General features: G+C 34.1%; 1 protein-coding gene across 3 annotated transcripts in view; it reads right to left on the bottom strand.

The window, feature by feature from the left end:
- Positions 1-12,900: 12,900 nt before the first annotated feature.
- The window catches only part of LOC126885912 (uncharacterized), a 163,115-nt gene continuing 152,626 nt past the window's right edge, over positions 12,901-23,389 (bottom strand). For all 3 annotated transcript variants that reach the window (XM_050652717.1, XM_050652719.1, XM_050652718.1), the window contains 2 exons: positions 21,576-21,754; positions 12,901-13,283 (listed from right to left, as the gene is read on the bottom strand). In XM_050652717.1, the coding sequence (XP_050508674.1) occupies positions 12,953-13,283; positions 21,576-21,754 (510 nt within the window). In that variant the 3' untranslated portion in view covers positions 12,901-12,952. The remainder of the gene's footprint in view (positions 13,284-21,575; positions 21,755-23,389) is intronic.

Here is a 23,389-nt window from a genome sequence, read left to right as displayed (position 1 = left end):
TTTTACCGGTAAAAACACAAATATTCTCATTTGAAAGCTGTATAATTATTTAAACAATAATTCTTTAGTTTATTTAAAAAAATTCTTGACGCCGTGGTAGTTAATCGATTTTAATTTTGCAAATTGCAAATGAAATGTACGGTACAATTCTATACGCAAAAAAATTACAACTTGCTATCTGGTTTATTTTCAGTCCTGTAACATTTTGAAAAAATGAATTTTTTTTGCGAAAGCTGGATTGCAAAATGTATTTTGCAAAATTTATTGAACCGATCTTAATGAAATTTACAGTACGATTTTGCTGTATCATAAAGTTATTCTGGGTGAAATATGAAGGTCCTAAGTGTATCACAAATAGTAAAAAAACGTAAAATGCGAATACTTGTTTTTGTATGTTTTTTTTCGCAGTTATTGCTATTTTGCAACAAGGGTGACTATTTTTTAAATTTTTAATTAGTTCTATATTGTGGGAAATTTAATTACGCAACTTTTATGTCAGTACAACTTTTTTCGGAAATGAATACTTTTTAAAGTTATAATCAAAAAAGGAAGAAAAAAATCGGTTTTTCCTTCATTTTTTGACATTTTAATTATTTAATCAATGTTCCGGACCTTTTTGAAAGGGAGGATAACTCAAATATTATTATTTGAGTTATTTTCAAGCAATTTCTGCAAAAAAATTTGAGTCACCTCTTAACGTCCAAATGTACTAATATTTTTACAGATGCGCCCTGGTCTATATGGTCCAAGCCAAAAAAAAATATTTCTCTAATCAATGTGAAGATGACATCATTCGAATCGAAGGCGTTAGCTCAAACAAAAACTCGTTACGGGAGAATAATAAGGTAAACACAAATTCGTGATTTTTAAATGGTACTGACATTGACAATGTACCTTCAACACTAGAGGCGTAACTTTGCGTGTTTCTGACAAATGTTTAATTCTATCTATGATAAATTGACTTGCAGTATTAATGAATGTTAGGTCAGAGACGTATTAACAGTGTTAGTATTAGATTTGATATATTTATGTATAAGTAATCCAGTTTTATACCCTTTTTGCTATTCATTAACATTATTTCGTTCCATTTTTTAGTTTACTTGGTGTTTGGTCTTTGGAAGTCATATCTTTCAACATAGCTTTACATACCTTGGCTCGCTAGTGACTACTACCACTGGAGTAAGCGAAGAAATTAAAAGACGTATAAACTTTACAAATAGGGCATACTATGGATTCCAACAATAATTCCACTCTAGAAAGATCCAAAGAAGAAGGAAATTTATTATATACAAAACACTGCCGAGGGCAGTCCTCACATATAGGGCAGAAACAGGCACTCTAACGCAGAAGGATGAAAGCATCTTGGGCATATTCGAACGTAAGAGACTGCACAATATTTGGAGCTATAAACGGCCAAACGCAGTGATGAAGAAGATCTAACTTCGAATTATACCAACTCTTTAATGAATCATACTTCGTAACGTTCATTAAAACACAGCGACTTAGATGAGCTGGACACATAACAGGAATGCCAAATAATACGATTGCTAAAGAGCTAACCAAAGGAAAACCTGTAGGAAGAAGAAGCAGAGGCCAACCAGGAAATAGGTGGTTATATGAGTTGAGACCGACTTAGGGATATTAAAAATCAGAAGATTGCAACCTGTCGCCAGAAACCGAACAAAATGGCAAAGCCAAAGCGAGCCAAAAATGATGATGATAAATGATTATCACCCTAGCAGAAGAACACCAAAGTTTTAGGTCAGAAATATCAAACATAGAGGCTATATTTCTAATGAGGCAAGTGCAGGAGAAACCGTTAGGGTAAAAACATGCCGAAGATACATGGATGAGCGCGGTGTAGGTCGCGATCGCGACAGGGCCGTAACTACCATTGGGGCAACCGGGGCAGTGCCCCGGGGCTCCCGGACTAGAAGGCCCCACAGGGGCCTGTGTTTGGTTGGCCGTGCATAGATTCTAACGAGGTCAAATAAACTTTTTAAAGTACTTTCAGTCAAGTTCTCCTTCGAGTTGTCCGATTATAATAAGTACACGACATATTAATTCTAACAACTTCAATGGTCGATTTTAACCTGTTTCACCTGCACCATTATAAAAATTTTTGTCTCAAAATCTCTCCATGAAGTCACCTCATTTTCTTTGCTTTCAAACCACAAAGCAGCTTCGTCTTTTATATGGCTACTTATAATTTCTTTAAGTCTTCGAAGTTCTGCATATGTTGGAATGTGCTTTTTAAGATTTTAATGAAAGGTACCGGATGTCGTTTTCTAATATCCCGCCAAATTGGATTCTGCTCTCATTAGAGCTTCACACAATTACTTCCCGATAGTCTGCTCCTTTTTGACATTTCCCTATCTCCTTCAATTTTTCTTTCACTTTTTCCATATCGAATTTTAACGCATTCTCGAATTTTTCTTCAATCTTTTTCTTTTTCTTTATATTCTCAGCAATCTGATATACCTCTTCCTGCAGTTTCTCTAAATGAACCTTCATATCTTCATATTTTTCCAACTTCCAATGAACCGTATCATTCGTTGGGAGGCACTGAAGTCCTCATACCAATCTGAAAGATGTTCCTCGAAAGTTACTCTAAAACCTCTCAATTCAACACGCTGGGCTGGAAGATTTGATGCAGTCAATGCATTGAAACACAGATTATGCGATGTTTTGAAGTGTCTTTCAAGTCTAGTTCTGACAAGTAACAAAATAAATTAAAGAGACGAAGCCGCACAACTAAAACAGAAACTAGAATCATTCAAATTTGTTTTGTTACTATGTGGTTGTGCAAAATAAAATCCTTGAAATCTTCAACATAGTCTCGAAAACACTGCAATCAGAATCCTTAGACCTTTTAACAGCTTACAGTTTACTTGAAGAGAGCCTCTTAAAACTAACTGAAATGAGAGGACAATTTGAAACCTTCTTTAAAGAGACTTAAAATATGTGTCAACGTTGTGGAATATCGATAGGGTTTGCTCCAAAAAGAATGCAGAAGACGAAAAAACATTTCGATGAACTGTGCGAAGATGAAAGACTTCAAGATCCCAAGTCATGCTTTAGAGTAACCGTGTTTTACTCAAGACCTTCAAAACGAACAATCAACTTCGTTAAATGTTTTCCAGATGATTCCAGATAAAAGATGGGGAGTCTGTTCCCCTTTCGCTGGGGGGTAAACCACCGAGAGCCCCCGGTAGGGGTCCCCAGATGACATTTGCCTGTAGGCCCCGAACATCGTACTTACGGCCCTGGATCGCGATCGAAGTTTACATCGATGACGGGAAGAACATACCTAAGATACTTTCCGTATCCTGTTTTGGCATCGACATCGCTGTAAACCGCGATGCAAGGTCGCGAGTATGAACGGGCGACACATCCTTGTATCCGCACCGCGCTCATCCATGTATCTTCGGCATGTTTTTACCCTTAGAATACAACAAACCGGCATATTTATGTTTCATGGACCTTAAGAAGTCATTTTACATGGCCAAAATAAAGGACGTTATCCACTTATTGTACGCAAGATAGTCACGTCCAGAAATAATCAAAACAAACCAATCCAGCGTTTCAAGAGCTTTAAGAAGGTATAGAAAAAGTAGAGGATACACAAGAAGACCAGTTCCAGGACGTATTAAGTGCATGAACCCCGCAGATGAACGTTTACATCTGCAGACTTTGCGAACACATCATGTTACAGGTAGACAACTGCGAAATGATATTTCCACAGCCCGTAATGTTCGAAAAGTGCCAATTGGGTTAGAAATAGATTAAGGGAATATTGAATCAGAGCCAGAATGCCTGCTACTGGTCCACTGTTAGCGAGGGCACATCGTATGGCACGTTTAAGTTTTGCACCAGGACATGTCGATTGGGATATTAAGGACTGGGCTAATATTATTTTTATTGATGAGCCAAGATTTGCAATTTGTGGATCCGACAGTGCAAAGGGCCTAATTCATAAATGTATTAAAAAATGTATAGATATTTCACTACAAAAAGGTATACATACTTCACTTACAATTCCTAATTAATAATTTTATTACGGTACTGATTTTTTCACCTTCTACTATAATTTATTTCTCCGTTTTCTGAAATTAGAATTGCCCGAAGACATAATATGAGGATAATTTATAGAATCAAATATAGTAATAAACCTAATTTTAGCCTTTAAGACATTGTTACTAACAAGTCAAATTAAACTGATGTCATATTTTGATTCATATCTCGTGTATAAATAATATTTTCAATTAACCTGTAATTTACTATAATTAAAAGAGATCAAAAAGCAGAATATATCCGTTAGAAATGTTAAGTAAGTAATAGACATTTTAAAACTGAAGTCATAAAGATAAGGATCAAATAATTGAATTGGGTTAATCGTTTTTTGTACAATTTGTTTTTATTTTTAAGGTATTTATTTAAATGGATAATTTATGGTTGAGCTAGGCTATTATATATGTCTGGATAAGTGTTGTTTAGGCACACCTTCATAGTTCTTCATACCGGATTGATTTATATAGAACTAATGGAATATCTAGGTTAATAACTTTTAATTTATTTTCTTTATTATTAGGTATTACGTTTATAATAAAAAATAAGTAAGTTAATTTTTTACATTTTTACTCTCTGACACTCCTGATTCATTTCGAGGGCTTCCACGTTTGGTAATAAATTTATCTTGTTTTAATGTCTTCTCTAGTTTTGTGTTTCTTTCTATATTCGTGCTCTAAGTACTCGATAATCACTTATTAGTGTTGACAGAATTTAACACAAAGTAATACTAAATTTACAATAAAAAATAACAACAGTTAAAAAACTTTCAGTTCCCCTCTACTTCTAATAAGAGCTTCACATCGCGTAGGCATGCTGAAAGGGGGTTGACATTACTAGTGAATAACGAACGTGGCTCACGCTTACATAGTTTGCCCGGGCTACACGACTAATGTAAACAGATTTTCGTGTAGCACGAGTATCTCACGAATGGTCTACGCCACGCCACGATATATATTAAACATGTTAAATATTTCACGCTCTAAAGACAGTCGAAGAGAGTTTGTATTTGATTAAGCACGTGGTTTTACTCTCAAAAATGAGCATCTGAATAAACGGGAGACCGTTATATTATGTTCGATTTGTAGAATTGTACGAAAGCGATCCTGTAAGTACTCTGGAATGATTCTGACGTAAGGTATAAAAAGAATGACGCACGAAACGCAGCAGTAGAAAGAATTGTTGCTCAGCTTGAAATTGAAAATTTTACTGATTCAAGTATAGTCCTGAAATAAACAGACAGTGAAAAGAAAAAAACAAAGAAGTGGCTCTAATTATGCTAAATGAAACCAATTGTGTCGCTAATTCCTAATAAAAGAGGAAATAGAAAGTCAATAGAAATATAGACCAAATATATATAGGGTGAGGCAGATAACTGGCCTATTAGAAATATCTCGAGAACTAAAGGCAACAGAATCATGAAAATTGGAATAAAGGAGTTTTGAAGGATGATCTATTAAATGAAAATATTTTCATCTCTTTGCAACTTCCGGTTATACCGGAAGTTGCTTATAACTTCGTTTTTTTTAAATGGGACATCCTGTATATCTTTACATTTTTCGATTCTCTTCGATGTCTTCTTTCTTAAAATATAAGGTTTTGTAATATTATACAGGGTATTTTAAAAGATAATTACGTTTTTTTATTAACTTCGTAGCAATATTCACACCCTGTAGAATTGTAGTAGTTTGACATCTAAAACTCTACTTACGTTCAAATGATTTTTAGTATACTCTACTATTGTTAAGAATCATTAGTATAGCTAAATTTTTAATTTTAGTATACAGGGTTGGTCGAAACTCGGAATGAGTATTTTCTGAGTTTTCTTAAATGGAACACCCTGTATTTTTGTATTGTAGTGAAATGATATTTTATAGTACTTTTTTATTTCTTAAGCATTCCCTATACCTAACTGCTTTAATTTGTGAGTAATTGGTGATTCAAGCTAAACATTAATTGCAACAAAAAATACGTAAAATTTTATTAGGTTGGCCGTGAAAATACTCAATCCCAAATAACTTTTCAGAAATAAATACATATTAATCCAGACTGGTCCTTAAAATTACCAATAATGGTTTAGCTATCGAAATACCTACTTAGTTAAGATTGTTGGTGCGATTAACAATTAAGCACAAATTAAAGCAGTTAGGTATAGGGAATGCTTAAGAAATTAAAAAGTACCATAAAATATCATTTCATTACAATACTAAAATACAGGGTGTTCCATTTAAGAAAACTCAGAAAATACTCATTCCGAGTTTCGACCAACCCTGTATACTAAAATTAAAAATTTAGCTATACTAATGATTCTTAACAATAGTAGAGTATATTAGAAATAATTTGAACGTAAGTAGAGTTTTAGATGTCAAACTACTACAATTCTACAGGGTGTGAATATTGCTACGAAATTAATAAAAAAACGTAATTATCTTTTAAAATACCCTGTATAATATTAGAAAACCTTATATTTTAAGAAAGAAGACATCGAAGAGAATCAAAAAATGTAAAAATATACAGGGTGTCCCATTTAAAAAAACGAAGTTATAAGCAACTTCCGGTATAACCGGAAGTTGCAAAGAGATGAAAATATTTTCATTTAATAGATCATCCTTCAAAACCCCCTTATTCCAATTTTCATGATTCTGTTGCCTTTAGTTCTCGAGATATTTCTAATAGGCCAGTTATCTGCCTCACCCTGTATATAAAGTCAAAGAAAATACCACGATTAGTAAGTCTTCTACTTTAAAATGTATATTCTGAATTGCTTATATAAATTAGTCAGATTAAATTAAATTATTAGAAGAATTTTTTACTAAGCAACAAATTTTTTGTTTAATTTATTAATAGTTTATATTTTGACAACGACGTCCAATTTGGACGTCGCGTCGAAACGTTAATAAAATCATTTTTTAGTTAAATTGTGGCTTATTTCCCATTCAGAATAGTTAATTGAAAATTTTACAGCAAAACATGTACTAAAGAAATAATAGCTATTATTCGCAGGTAGCCTCTAATAGGTACAAATAATGATGATGTCATGTCCACTACTAACACATAAAACTCTCTCAAAACATTACTGTGTAAACATAATAACGTTTCTGACGAAACGTATTGCACAAAGGCGTATATAACGCTTGTTTTTTAGTGTGAACCACGTTCGTTATTCACTAGTAATGTCAACCTGCCTTTATATTACGCAGGCTGTTTGATTTGGTATACGGAGTTTCAGATTTCAATAACCATATTTTCTATATCTAGCAGGGTAACAGGGAGGGGTTGAAAAGGTCTTATTGTCTACCGACAATATCCCACAAGCGATCAATGGGATTCATTTCGGAACTGTAAGGGGGCCAATTCAATATCTGAATATTACGTCACTTACATATGGAGTATCGACACCAAATCCGTTCTTGCCGTCAAGGAAATTCCACCCCAAAACATCACAAAGCCTCCATTAAACAATCTCGTCTCTCTTACGTTGTGCTATGCTTACCGCTTACCTGGCTCACCAAGAGCTAATTATAAGTCGATCAGAACTGTTTACAGTAATGTGTCATTCTGTTTTTAAAGTTTTTTTAACTGTTGTAATTTTTATCGTTAATTTAGTGTTGTTAATTTTGTTCAAATACATGTTAAAGACTAAAACCGTCTATATTCTTTATTTTTAAAAATATCAGGGAAATTCAAAAAATATTCATAAAACATAAGACTGCAATACGATTTTGATGTATACCCACCCTTGTACCTTGTTATCCGTACAAGGTGTAACATCAAGACGTGTATCGCACGTAACATCAAGACGTGTATCACACGTAACATAGAAAAACATTTCTTTTCTTCCACCTGATATAAGCTCAAAAAAATTTGTAGAAATATTCGACAACATGTAAATGCCAAAACAAATCTAAAATAATAAAAGAATAGTGAAATCCACTATTCAATTTTTACTATTTTATTTTATTTATTTATTTATTTTATCAATCCACTATTTCCACAATATCAATTCACGAGAAAATGAACTTTTAAAATGGGGATAATTTTTGGTGTTGCAGAACTTTTGCGGTTAAGTTTAGTAACTTCTTTAGCTAATTCTTGAAATTAGAGTACGAAGTCAATTTCATTTTTCACTTTGTCCTTTGAGCTGGGTCATGTCCATTTTCTTTGCTTTTTTTCTCAGAGAAGGTGTGTAACACATTCGTGGACACGTGTTCATATGCAGACTGTCATTTCTTCTGGTAAGTGTCTGCATCTACAGTCGTGTCCGCGAATGGCTTAAGCACAATCGTTTTTCTTTACTGAGGAGATTTGCGAATATATCGCTTCTGAGATTTCCACTTCATAGTCCAAAATATCAAACATATCCTAGTCCAGAGAAATAAGGTTTTTCTCGTGACACATCCCCCTCCAGGCCGAAACCAAATTTTTTGAGTAGTATGGACATCTATAATAATAACCTTTATGTTTCCTGCAGCCGATTTTGATGATATACATAGTTATAAACAAATGAAGATCGAAAAACGGTAAATTATCGCTTTTTTCGTCTATTACCAAAAAGTTAAGCACTTTAAACAAATTTGAAAGTAAGAAACTCATAAATCGTATAAAAAACTTCAATATGGCATTCGCTGAATATGTCCAACCTTATTGGTTGCTTAGAAAATTGCAAAATAAATCATAAATATTGAGTTTTTATAAATATTCGTAACTTAGGTAAAAATTAACTTAGAATCTTCTTATTACGCGGAATGCCGAGACTTCTTGTACCTAAATTATGTTTTAAATTTCAAAGCAATTGGTCAAATAGTTTAAAAGTTATTTAATTTATTTTTCCCAAATTCATTTTTTTTGCAACACTATAAGTCAGAAAATTATGAGGTTACAATAATACTTCGGACAGTTTATAAAAGAAGAACATTTATACTATTACCTTAATTAAAAATAAATGACAAAAAATAATTTTAAACAGTGTAAAATGATTTTGCAAAAACATGTCCATTTTTTGCTTACTTATAAACAATTAGAATAACTTTTTAAACGTTACCCGTAGAAAAATTATTTTTTCATATTTAGAAAGACTGAATTTTTATACACATTTAGAAAGAAAAACAACTCTTCTAGGACATTTAGGGACAAAGTTAGCCCCCCCATTTTTTTAATTCACATGTTTTTGCAAAATTATTTTGCAATATCTATAATTATTTTTTGTCATTTTTTTTTAAATTAAATTAATACTGTAAATTTTCTTCTTTCATAAACTATCCAAAATATTACTGTAACTTCATCATTTTCTGACTTACAGTGTTGCAAAAAAAATTAATTTTGGATAAACAAATTAAATAACTTTTAAACTATTTGACCAATTGCTTTGGAATTTAGGGTGTAATTTAAGCACCATAAGTCTCAGCATTCCATGTAATAAGAGGGTTCTAAGTTAATTTTTACATAAGTTATGAATATTTATAAAAACTTAAAATTTATGATTTATTTGGCAATTTTTTAAGTAACCAATAAGGATAGACATATTCGGCGAACGCCATATTGAAGTTTTTTATACGGTTTATGAGCTTATTACTCTCACATTTGTTTAAAATGCCCAATTTTTTAGTAAGAGACGAAAAAAAGCGAAAATTTACCGTTTTTTGATCTTCATTTGTTTATAACTATGTATATCATCAAAATCGGCTGCAGGAAACATATAGGTTATTATTATAGATGACCATATTACTCGAAAAATTTGGTTTCAGCCTGGAGGGGGATGTGTCACCAACACGATATATTTTTTCCTTATTTCTCTGAACTAATCCGTTGTCGGTGTTATTTCCGTTCTTTCCTATTTTAGTTTTGAAATCTCCCATAATTATTATGTAATGCATCCTTTAGGTTTTTGGCTCGTGTAATACCTTCATAAAGCTGTTCTACCTCTTCATCATCTGCAGAAAAAATTGGTTGATAGCAGTGTATAAGTTAAATTCTGTACATGTACAATGTACAGTTTTAGTACCAGATAGGATAGATAACCCTATTAGAGATCAGTTCTATGTTATCTTGTGTTCTCATCATTCGGATGTTATATTGTGTTCCGAAGGACAAATTTTGAGTACTAAGCAATTTCTTGCCTTCTTCAAATTACATGAGGCAAACCCTTTTCTGGGTACGAGAATCCACCGAAATTAGGAAAATTCACCAAAAGCAGTTCACCGAAAACAATTCACCGAAAACATTTCACCGAAACACAGTTTACCGAAAGCACTATTGACCGAAATAAAAATTCACCGAAATTATATAAATATATTAGTTTTAATAAGTAAAAGAAAATTATATAAAATGTTTAAAATATCATTATCACAAAAAACAGGAAAAAAATAATAAAATATAGAGACTGATATCTATAATTATTTAGAAAACCCGTTAGCAGTTTGAAAGCCCCTTTTCTAAAGAATTTAAATAAAAAGTGAAGGACTAAAAAGCCGACCCCCTCGTATTAGATTAGCCGAATTATTCTAATATTCCTGATAATATTTTGAAATAAATTAATTTTATACTAATTGATTCGTGTAATTTCGGTGAATTTTTATATCGTTGAATTGTGCTTTCGGTAAACCGTGTTTCGGTGAAATGTTTTCGGTGAATTGTTTTCAGTGAATTGTTTTCGGTGAATTTTCCATCTACGGAATCCACCCACATAGGAAGCAATTCCATTTGTTTTGTTTTCGTCATTTGGATATAGCTGTTGTTGGAACAACTGTTGGAAGTATAAGTAGCCTTGAAAGACCACGTTGGCTAGACGGGTTAGTGAGTTTATATATCACAGTATGGTCATCATCAATGATGATACAGCTCTTCGTGAGTCTTTGCTGCGTTTACTACTGCCTTCCATGTTTGTCGGTCCTATGCCACTCACTCCCATTTTCTCCAGATCTTTTCTGACTGCATCTTTCCACCTTTTTCTAGGACGTTTTCCAGAGCTTCCTCCATTAGGGCTTTCCCAAAACACATGGTTTATAAGGCGATTGTCGTTACTGCGTATCACATGCCGACCATGCCGTGCCCATCTAAGTCTATTGCCTTTAAATATCGGACTATATTTTCCTTTCCGAAGAGAGACTCGTAACTCGTTATTTTATCTGCGCCTTCGTTCGTTTGTCACGGTATATCTACATATCGATGGCTTAACTTGCACAGCGGCTAACTCCGTTTTTTAAAACTTTACAGGAACACAAAAAAACTTCTTAAAATCACAGAATTGGTATATTGGGTAACTCCTCAATTCACATAGTAAATAGTTACGTTAAAAATGGACAACTCCATCCTCAACATATTATGTTATACCTGTGATATTTCTCACAAAAAGTTATATTATTTCATTAAAACTACTTACCGATAAAATGGAGTTAGCCGATTTGCAAGTTAAGCCATCGATATACAATTTGAAGGATTTTACATTCCCATACCAGCAATTTATTTACTTCTCTCTTTGTTAGCGTCCATGTTTCGCTTCCATACGCGACTTCTGGTCATATAATGGTCTTATATATCTGGAATATCACAATATAGGAGCCAGTAAGACTGCTTTAGGCCCGGCGCAAATTGAACCTAAGCCAGACAAAACCTGCGCCGGCGGGACGGGTGGCCCGTGCATTTATTTTTCTAGCGTGCCGCATATTGATCACAAGCCAACCCAACAGTTGTCTATCGACGTGGCGAATAGAGACGGGCAAAATCAGCGGGGACATGTAACGGTTACTTCTGATACCGGTTCTCAGTGGTACTGAGTACAAATACTGATTACAAAATACTGATGTATCTGATCCTTGTACTGAATTGAGTAGGCAACTTAAAATCGGTACCTATCTCCGTACTTGTAACTAGTAAGGTTTTATAAATATCTTACACGTCCCTAGTAGTCGTACCGGTATGACTTTCGAAAACATCGAATGTGATCATAAGCGGGTGCATAAAACGATATCCTACACTGAGTACTTTATTTCTGCACATAATACCTACATATTTAAAATAATCTCTCCCCTACTGCTCGGTCATAACTTATATTCCTCAATTTAATGCTCGAATCACAATCATTTACAATTACTGCAGGACCGCAATCATTTACAATTACTGCAGGTCATAATTCATAATCCCTGCGCTACTGATTGGCCATAAAAAATAACACTACTTGTAATAAACAAAAATGTAATATGCCGACAAGTTGAATTTGAGGGTAATACGATATTTTTATCGATCACGGTTTTAAGTAACATGAATATTTTCTAATAATTGTGTTTTTGTAAAGGCATAACTTTGATTATTAATTTCGTATAGCCGCTTATTTAGTCTACCAAATTTATCAGAATTTAATGACAAAGACAGAGTTTTCACTCGGGGTGTTGGCTATGCTAATATTTTTAGTTATCATAATAAATTGTACTTAGATACCATCCGTATTCAGTTCAGATACGTCCACCTCGCAAACAAAAACAAGTAAAAATAAACATCTGGCGGTGAGTCACGCGTCCCACGGCCCAAGAAAACTGTACGCCGATGACAAACGTTCCCAAGCTTGACCTGCGAACGAATGAACTGATGATAATAGGATGCTCAGAACTATTTACGCAGTTCGCCGGCGCAGGTTGTGTCTGGCTTAGGTTCAATTTGCGCCGGGCCTTAGTCCTACCTCCGGGTACACACGTACCTAACCTAACATGTTGTTAATAAAAATATCATGATTTCCGGAAGGCTTTGAAAAATTGTTTTAGATGGGTTTTTAATACTGCCTATAAATATATGTATCTGAAACTTTTTCTAAAACTTAAACAATAATTAAAAGAAACAGAAGACAGCAACAAACGATATATTTGTAGAATATAAATTTTTTTCCCTCAGTTTTTTAAACGCCTACACCATGTTTGTATTTCTTCTGATAGGTCTGAATCTGTTTTAAAAGTTTTGTTAAATGAAAAGCTGCCTGAGGATTTTTGAAATCATTGAAATTTGAGGTAGTACCCCCGTCCTGTCTTTCCTGGGGAAACGCAGATTGACTATTATGTTGCTTAAGATTTTTTATTTGTTGTTTAAGCGCCATGACTTCTTTGCATAAAGTCATCACCATATTAATTTCTTCTTCTTTCTTGGTCAGTTCGGCTTCAAGTGATTCTAATTGCTTTATTACTTCAGGGTCTTTATTTGACGTTGCTTTCTCAGATAAATCTTCATAGTGTCTAAAAGTTAATTTATAATTTGTAATAAATATATTTTTCATTTTTATGAAAAAACTGCAGTATTCTTGCAAGGAAACTCAAAAACTCTTGCAAAGTCTACAACTACTGAAAATACTATTAATTATAAAAGACGGCTATTGAAATACTTGGGAAAACGTCAGAAAAGAAGTTTGAGGATAAAGAGACTTGGTGGTGGTCAAATGAAGTACAAGCAAAAATAAAGGAGGAGGGAAAATTATATAAAAAGTGGCAAGAAACCAGATCGGACATAGATCTTCAAAAATATATGGAAGTATCAGTAGCAAAATCTAAAGCAGAAGCGTATTCAAACATATACGATCAACTTGATACCAGGGAAGGCGAGGCAAATATATATAAAATAGCCAAACAGAGAGCAAAGAAAGCAAGAGATTTTAATCAGAATAGATGTATCCGAGATGAAAATAATAAAATACTAATTCACGAAAAGGATGTCAAAAAGAGATGGAGAAAGTATTTTGACAGTATATTAAATGAAGCATTTGACAGACAGCATGTGGAGTTAATGGAGACAGTAACAGCAATGGTTACCAGAATAACAAACGAGGAAGTGGCTCAAGCGCTTCAAAAAATACAGAAAGGAAAAGCATTCGGACCAGATGATATTCCTGGGGAAGTATGCGGAGCATTGGGAGAGACAGGAATAAGTTGGCTAGCAGGTATATTTAATAGAATTATGGAAGTTGGAAAAGTGCCAGACGAATGGAGAAGCAGTATATTAGTACCTGTCTACAAAAACAAGGAAGACATAAAACAATGTACAAACTACAGGGCTATAAAACTACTTAGCCACACCATGAAAATATGGGAGAGAGTAATTGATAGACGGATACGTGAAAAAACCGAAATATCCGATAATCAATTTGGCTTTATGCAGAGCAGATCAACAACAGATGCAATTTTCATTGTAAGGCAACTCATGGAAAAATACAGGAAAAAGAGGCCAACGCTCATATGGTATTCATTGATCTTGAGAAAGCATATGAGAGAGTTCCTCGAGAGATTCTGAGGTGGACACTCAATAAGAAAGTCCCTGGCGAATATGTAAAGATTGTGAGAGATATGTATGAGGGAGTACCGACTAGTGTTAGGACAGGTGTGGGAGAGACTGATAAATTTCAGGTGAAAGTAGGATTGCACCAAGGCTCGGTGCTTAGTCCTTATTTATTCTCATTAGTTTTGGACCAGATAACAGCAAAACTGCAGGGTAGCATTCCATGGTGCCAAATGTATGCTGATGATGTAGTGTTAATAGGAAATAGTGAAAGAGAATTAGAACAACAACTGGAACAGTGGAGACAAGCTCTGGAAGAAAAAGGTTTAAAACTTAGGACAAAAACAGAGTATTTGGAATGTTTTCATGGAAACAGAAGCAATAGTTTTAAGTACTTTGGATCGGCATTACAGAGTAATGGAGGAATAGATGGAGATGCATGTAGTAGAATTAGGACTGAATGGATGAAGTGGAAAGAAGCGAGTGGTGTGTTGTGTGACAGAAAAATTCCAATGAAGCTGAAGGGAAAATTCTATAAAACAGCCCCAAGAACGGTTATGATGTACCGAACTGAATGTTGGCAGTCAAAAAGAAAGAGGAACAACGAATGCATGTGGCGGAAATGAGAATGCTTAGATGGATGAGTGGAGTGAAAAAGAAGGATAAAATTAGAAATGACTATATTAGGGGAAGTCTAGGTGTGGCACCAATTGATGCCAAAATAAGAGAGCATAGGTTAAGATGGTTTGGTCATGTTCAACGTCGAGGCGTTAATCACCCAATACGAAGAATAGCTGAAGTACAGATTCCTGAAAGAAGTAGGAGAGGAAGGCCAAAGAAAACCTGGGGGGAGACGATAAGGGAGGACATGTTGGTAAAGGGGATTAACATTGATATGACCCAAGATAGAATTGTGTGGAGAAATGCAATTAGGGAAGCCGACCCCGCATAGGTATAAAGCAAAGAGAATGATGATGATATAAAATAGTGGTGTCCACACCCGTATGAAGTACCTAATTAATAAGAACAAGAAAGAAAGTTAGCAATCACATGTTATAGATACCTACCTAAAATATCAATGTAAATAGAAGAAATAGAAAGTAAAATTAAAATTCTATATAATGCTTTTACAAAATAGGTAATATATTTAACAACTCCACTCACAATTTCTAGTCAGTGTAACATTGATTGTATTGGATACCTCTTGTGTGATTGTTCTGATTTGACAAAAATATGTAATAACAAATGAACTAATAATTACGTTCTCACGATTTTTCTCGCAGTAGAATGCCGAAAACGAGAATTTCAAAAAACGTTGACTTTATTTTATGCAAGCTAGCAAAAAAAAAAAGAAAAAGAAATACTTAATAATATGATGGAAAGAAAAAAGATTTGGTCACCTACTAAGAAATGAAAAATATGAGTTGATGCGATTAGTTATAAAAGAGAAAATGGAAAGAAAAAGAGGACCGGGGAGACGACGCACCTCCTGGTTGAAAAATTTAACCCGGGGCCGTCAGGCGTCCTGCTCTTTTCTGTCACATAATTGGTCGCGCGTTAGAATCTAACAACACGAATTTAGATATGAATTTAAAACAAATTTTTATTTTATAGAATTTTTATTTACTTGTTGCGTTAAAAATATCTATTTCTAACCATTATTGCAACTGGTCTTACAGATAAAAGTAGAGGGAAAGCGAGGACCAGGAAGGCGAAGGATTTCGTGGCTGAAAATCTACGTACGTGGTTCAACACAACCACTACAAATCTTTTCAGAGCAGCAGTGTGCAAAGTACAGATTGCCATGATGGTCGCCAACATCCGGAACGGATAGACACTACAAGAAGAAGAACCATTATTGAAGTTAATTGGTTCTCACAAAAGCAATAAATTCCACAAAAAAACCTACACGTTACTACACCCTTCCTCGAGGCACTTACGAGTGGAAAGTTATGATGCATAATTTTTCATCAAGTTATCACGGAAAAGGATAAAATTTTAAATTTTTTCTAACGGCGCGACCGATCCCGGGTTAAAGCAGTGGAGTGGAAAAACAACAATAGAACTCTTCAGAACCGCTGCAGACCGCGTTAAATGGGCCATGGTGATCGCCAATGTCCTTAACCCATTTATGCCCACAACTCATTATCATTCTCTTTGCCTTATCCCTATACGGGGTCGGCTTCCCTAATTGCATTTCTCCACACAATTCTATCTTGGTTCATATCAATGTTAATCCCCTTTACCAACATGTCCTGCCTTATCGTCTCCCCCAGGTCTTCTTTGGTCTTCTCTTTCATCTCCTTCCAGGACCTACTCATTTCTAATTTTATCCTTCTTTGTCACTCCACTCATCCATCCAAGCATTCTCATTTCCGCCACATGCATTCGTTGTTCCTCTTTCTTTTTCACTGCCCAACATTCAGTTCCGTTCATCATAACCGGTCTTATGGCTGTTTTATAGAATTTTCCCTTTAGCTTAATTGAAATTTTTCTGTCACACAACATACCACTCGCTTCTTTCCACTTCATCCATCCAGCCCTAATTCTACTGCATGCATCTCCATCTATTTCTCCATTACTCTGTAATGCCGATCCTAGTTACTTAAAACTATTGCTTTTCACAATCATTTCACCATCCAAAGATACGATTTTATTTGTAGTAACTCCATCTTTACATGAACATTCCAAATACTCTGTTTTTGTCCTACTAAGTTTTAAACCTTTTTCCTCCAGACCGTGTCTCCACTGTTCCAGTTTTTGTTCTAAATATCTTTCACTATTTCCTATTAACACTACATCATCAGCATATATTAGGCACCATGGAATACTACCCTGTAGTTTCGCTGTTATCTGGTCCACAACTAATGAGAATAAATAAGGACTAAGCACCGAGCCTTGGTGCAATCCTACTTTCACCTGAAATGTATCAGTCTCTCCCACACCTGTCCTAACACTAGTCGTTACTCCCTTATACATATCTCTCACAATCTTTACATATTCGCCAGGGACTCATTTCTTATTGAGAGCCCACCACAGAATCTCTCGAGGAACTCTATCATATGCTCATCAGTTGTCTTACAATGAAAATTGCATCTGTTGTTGATCTGCCCTGCATAAAGCTAAATTAATTATCGGATATTTCGGTTTCTTCACGTATCCGTGTATCAATTACTCTCTCCCATATTTTCATGGTGTGGCTAAGTAGTTTTATAGCCCTGTAGTTTGTGCATTGTTGTATGTCTCCCTTGTTTTTGTAGACAGGTACGAATATACTGCTTCTCCATTCGTCTGGCATTTGTCTAACTTCCATAATTCTGTTAAATATACCTGCTAGCCAACTTAATCCTGTCTCTCCCAATGCTCTCCATACTTCCCCAGGAATATCATCTGGTCCTACTGCTTTTCCTTTCTTAATTTTTTGAAGCGCTTGGGTCACTTTCTCGTTTGTTATTCTGGTAACCATTGCTGTTACTGTCTCCGTTAACTCGACAGGCTGTCTGTCAAATTCTTCATTTAATAAACTGTCAAAATACTTTCTCCATCTCTTTTTGACATTCTTTTCGTGAATTAGTATTTTATTATTTTCATTTATGCCCACAACTATTTTTGTCAAATTTATCAATGATTCTCTCAAGAATGTAATAAAATACCATGAAATGCATTGAAAAATTACTAAAAAATTTTTCAAAAACTGATTTTCGAAAAACATGCTGGGTCGTTAACGACCCGTTGGGCACATAGGGGTACAAAATAAAAATAATTACTTTTATGCAATAACATATTATTTTACTTTATTTTTAAAACAATGAAGCAGGAATAGATTAATTATATTACCGCATGCTTTTGTAGTTTTATTTAAACATACACGAAATCTCCTTTTTTGAGCACCAATAATAATTGGATGCTGCATTGATGGGGATGGAGCAGGAATTATTGCTACATTTTGAGGTCCAGTAGAACGACTTTCTATAGTTAGATAATAATGTACGAACTATATATCTTCTAAATTCTAAGCTGTCATTTTTATATCCAAACTGTCGTGCTAGTGTCCAAGCATTAGTTAGGTACACAAACATCCAGCACCCATATCCATATTGGAAAGTACCATTTTTTTCCACGCATTTTTATACTGTAGTTCGAAATGTAGTCCATCAAGTCGACTTCGCCCATAAATTTGTTGTATTGCGAAATTACAAATGGTTGAACTATTTGAATTTTTAGTTTTTCTTTTGGTGAATATCTGCTTGCTTTTTGAATTGGCTCCGTTCCATGCTCATTAGGTAACACGTCTATACAACAATTGCAGACTTAAACCGTATGTACCAATAAAAATAGTCGATTTTTTTGGCCCAGATGACATCAAAACATGATTGTTGTGAAATTCTGACTTAAGCCATTTATCCCAAACATCAGAGATTTATCATCCGAAAATAGTCTCACTATTTTCAATCTATTTCCTCCAGACTTTTTGCAGTAGATAATGGTTTCTTTTCTCTTTTCTAGAAAAAGAAATGTACCGTGCTCTGAAACAACTACAAATCCCCAAAAAATTGATTAGCTTGATTGAAATGACGTTGGCAAAAACGAAAAAGGAAGTAGTGTGGAAAGACATCTCAGAGGACTTCGAAATCAAACAAGGACTCAGGCAGGGTGACCCGATTTCAACCACGTTGTTCAATCTTGTTCTTGAAGTAATAATGAGGAATTGCAGCATAAAAATGGAAGAAACCATATTTAAAAACGAAGATCAATGTATTGCTTTTGCGGATGATCTAACAATATTAGCAAAATCAAAGAAAGAATTGAAAAGAATTGTGAAAAAGGTAGAAAAAGAAGCAAATAGGTTTGGTCTAAAGATAAATGAAAAGAAAACTAAATATGGGTGATACACAGCAAGACAAGGAAGAGTTTATAAAAATACAAGGGGAAAAAGATTACATATACAGTTTTGACAGAGTGGAAGAGTTTGCTTACCTTGGTGTGAAAGTAAAGGAAAATGGACATCAAGATAAAGAAATAGAATCCAGAATTACAAAAGGCAACCAGAAATACGGAATGTTGAGATCCTTAATGAAGTCGAAGTTTGTTTCAAGAAAAACAAAAGAAAGAATTTACAAGACAGTGATTAGAGCTACGGTTGTATATGGAGCTGAATTATGGGTTTTAAGAAAGGCAGATGAAGAAAGATTAGAAAGATGGGAGAGGAAAATTCTCCGATCAATTTACGGCGGCATAAATACACAAATGGGATGGAGAAGAAGGACAAATAAAGAGTTGGAAGAGCTGTATACGGAACCAAAAATCACCGCAAAAATAAAGGCGCATAGAATAAGATGGCTGGGACATGTGCAAAGATTGGAAAACCATAGAATGACCAGGATGATATTGAACAAGAAACCACTAGGAAAAAAAGGAAAGGAAGACCCCGTAAAAGATGGTTTGACAGCGTCCAAGCAGATTTACGAGAATTAAAAATGGATAACTGGAGAAACAAGGTATTAGATCGAAAAGAATGGAGAGGAGTGGTAAGAAGAGCGCAAGAGAAATTATTGTAACAGAAGAATGTGCCATGAATTCCAAAATGAGAGCTATATATATGTATATATTTATATGATGTATTTTTTAAATAGACAAATTAATATTGTATATTTTAGATATGTATAGTAAAAAAAAATGTAATTGTGTTTTTCACGCCCAGGGCCTGCATGGCCTGTTGAGCAAAATAAATAATAATGGTTTCTTACTAAAAAACATTTTCTCATTATGATATGTCATGTGCCCAACGGGTCGTTAGCGACCCATCAAAATATAATATTATATTTATGACATATATCAAATTATTTGCATACTAGTAATATTATAATAATACAACGAACACTATGAGCGAAATAAACGGTTTTGCACTAAATCAATTGCTTACTTGCATAGTCAGGAATGAATTTGTAAACCAACATCGACTGGTAAATTCGACATATTTGCTTGGAACATATTTTTGTCAGTTGGGTCGTTAACGACCCGTTGGGCATAAATGGGAAAGGATGAGGGATATGAAGAACAAGAAGCAAAAAATGGTTTGTTATTATTTAAGCGCAAAGTATTAAGTCATAATATACCTATTATACTTCTAATTAAAAAATATAATATAAATTAAGGGGGTGGGTAATAATTAGTTTCTGCTCCAATGCTATTCACATGGGATTCATTTTTTTCGAATCCTGAGAAAACCAACAAGTATTTTTAAAAAATTTAAACGCAGAATGAAATATTGCGTTATTAGCGAGGGCCGAAAGTGCCTGAGAACTTCTATAATGTTTATTTGAATAAGTAACAGGGGTGAAAAACTAAGAGAAAATTTAGTGTGGTTTTTTATTTCAAATATCTCATTAAAAAAAAACTGTATTTATTCTAAGGGACTTTCGGCCCTCGTTAGTTTTTCATTCTGCGTTTAAATTTTTCAAAAATATTTATTGGTTTTTTCAAGATTCGAAAGAAATAAACACAATGTCCGTGGTAATATTTTCCAAATCTATCTTTGTCATAAAACGCACTCAGTCGAATAGAATATTGTCAACATATTGTCAGTCAGACAGTGACCATCAGTGACAATTTTAAATATTTGACATGGCTTCGGGAATATTTTGAGTTGTTGATTAAATAATATTGATAGTGTATTTGATAAATAATGGATTTGATTGAACTTAATAAAAAGTTATTTATTATTTATTATTTATGAAAAACCCAAAGCAGAGGATACACAAGGATATATTCAGTTATCCAAGTATTTTGTTATTAAAGATGTTTAAAATTGTAAGCGTTTCATAGTAACAATATATTATTAAAAAATCACTTTATCACTTTTCCTCTTTTCTCGATTGATTATTAGTTTTTGTTGTACAGTACATAAATTATTACAATCACTGAATACATAGTTAGTGAAAAAATTATCATATTTATTAACTGAATTAATAATTTGCAATTATACAAGTAACAGTTATCCAAGAACATTCAAAAGCCATCTTTAAAGTTAATGATGACATTGTCAAGTAAAGTTTACATATCCATACCAGTGAGAATTTTACTACACGTAATTTGCCGTGTAAAGACAGAAAAAGTAGGGATAGCCGTAAAATATTTGCGAATTAGGTACCGATGGCCTTAATGCGTCTATTTATAATGAATATTTTCACCTACTAAGTAAAATGGACGACGACCAATAATTTTATTACAAAACAAATAGGACAAAGCATCATACTTACTTATTTAAAGCCTCGAATTCATCATGGAGGTGAGTTAGAACCAACTTTAAATTTTTCTCTTTTCCTTCAAAAGCTGAGTCACTAGTAGAAGTACGAGTAACTGGTTGAACAGGTTGAATAACGCTCTGTAGTCTCTTCTCTTTCTTATTTGTGCACTTATTTGTTCTATATTGAGGTTTCTAAAAAAAGTAAAATGTATTGAATGCTAAGTATGCGTTATAAGTATAAAAATATCTAAACTCCCAAAGACCTTAAGTTTACTACAAATCAAAACGGCAATACTGACTATATTAATAATTAATGACTCTATTCTTATTACGAAACCTGTTATTTTGCTATCATTATCAATTCATAAACCTTTTAATACACAGTCACAACCTTTTATGAAACCTATACCATTCTTATTATTAATGCAATGGCCCTCGTTGAGTCTCAAGATAAACATTTCTCCACTCGGTCTTATTCTTTGCAGCTTGGTACCAATTTGTCACACCAATTTTTCTGAAGTTTTGTTGAGTTTTCCTACCCATTATAGGCGCCTAACTTTTATTGCAGAATTAAATCCTTGGCTCCAGGAGAGGGTAGGATGGGATATTATAGGCTGCGAGAAATCCTGAGCAACGTACTATCATACTCAATACAAGCCTGCAGTACATTTCCAAGTAGACATTTGCCTACGAGAGGGATCGAGGAGAGGAAAGTCTTGACCCAAACTGCAGGGTTATACCTGGTATACTGACGGGTCTAAAACTCTATAAGTGTCGGGTATACCGTTGGGAACATTTCTATTGCAATAATAGAATATACCCTCTTTATTTCAGGCACACATTTTTGCAATATAGCAGTGTGAAGTGGAAATTAACTTCTAGTTGAAGCATATCACTATCACTATACACATATATAGCCAAGCAGCCAGGGGGCTCTCATAAGCTGAAAGGTGGAGTCTAGGCTAGTTTGTGACTGTTGACAGGACCTCAACAGTCTGGCGCAGCATAACGGTGTTCCAACAGTGTTAGTTCCAGGTCCACAGGCAATATATGTCAATGGTAGAGCTAATAAACTTGTTAGAAGAGCATCAGCTACAAAATAGTTTGGTCCAAAGCCGGCCAAGTGAGTGCCAAAAGCATCGTTTGCAAACTGAAAAAAATGTCTGGATCCGAAGCTAATACAAGTCACACTGGCAAATATACTCAATCAAAAACATGGAAATATACTGTTTTTCCGTTCATCTGGCGTCATCAGTAAGAAAAATACTTGCATAATTAAATTAAACAAAGTATCTTTTTATCTCGGTTTGAAATTTTGTTTCTTGTGTCAAAATTACATTAAATTGAAAAAGACTCTATGACTTGTACACACTTTTAAGCAGGTCATACCGGAAAACAGGTGTATGTTCTTAGAAAAAAATGATATTGTGTAAAAAAATTGTTATTAATTAGCTAAGTACTTTCAGCACATCACGTGCCATCATCAGACCTTCGTCCTATAGTAGTCCAGGAACCGAAGCTTTTCACCTCGCAATTTTTACAGAGTGGATCGATTTGCTTGAAAATTTGAGAATAAGTAGTGGATAGACCAAGGATCAAAATCTATATGATTCCGAAAGGCGCTTTTACCATGGGGGTGGTTGCCACCCCATCTAGGGGGTGAAATTTTTTTATTATATTTTGACCGCAAAATTTGATAAAAATATTCATTCTAAGCAAAAACTGTTCTATACATTTTTTGGATAAAATTAATAGTTTTCGATATATTCGCTATCGAAAGTGTTAGTTTTGTATAGAAAAAATCAATGTTTTCGATATTACGATTCA

The sequence above is a fragment of the Diabrotica virgifera genome, chromosome 6 (genome assembly GCF_917563875.1).
Source record: "Diabrotica virgifera virgifera chromosome 6, PGI_DIABVI_V3a".
NCBI lineage: Eukaryota > Metazoa > Arthropoda > Insecta > Coleoptera > Chrysomelidae > Diabrotica > Diabrotica virgifera.
The sequence above is the reverse complement of the archived record's forward strand: the minus strand, read 5'-3'. Positions and strand labels throughout refer to the sequence as shown.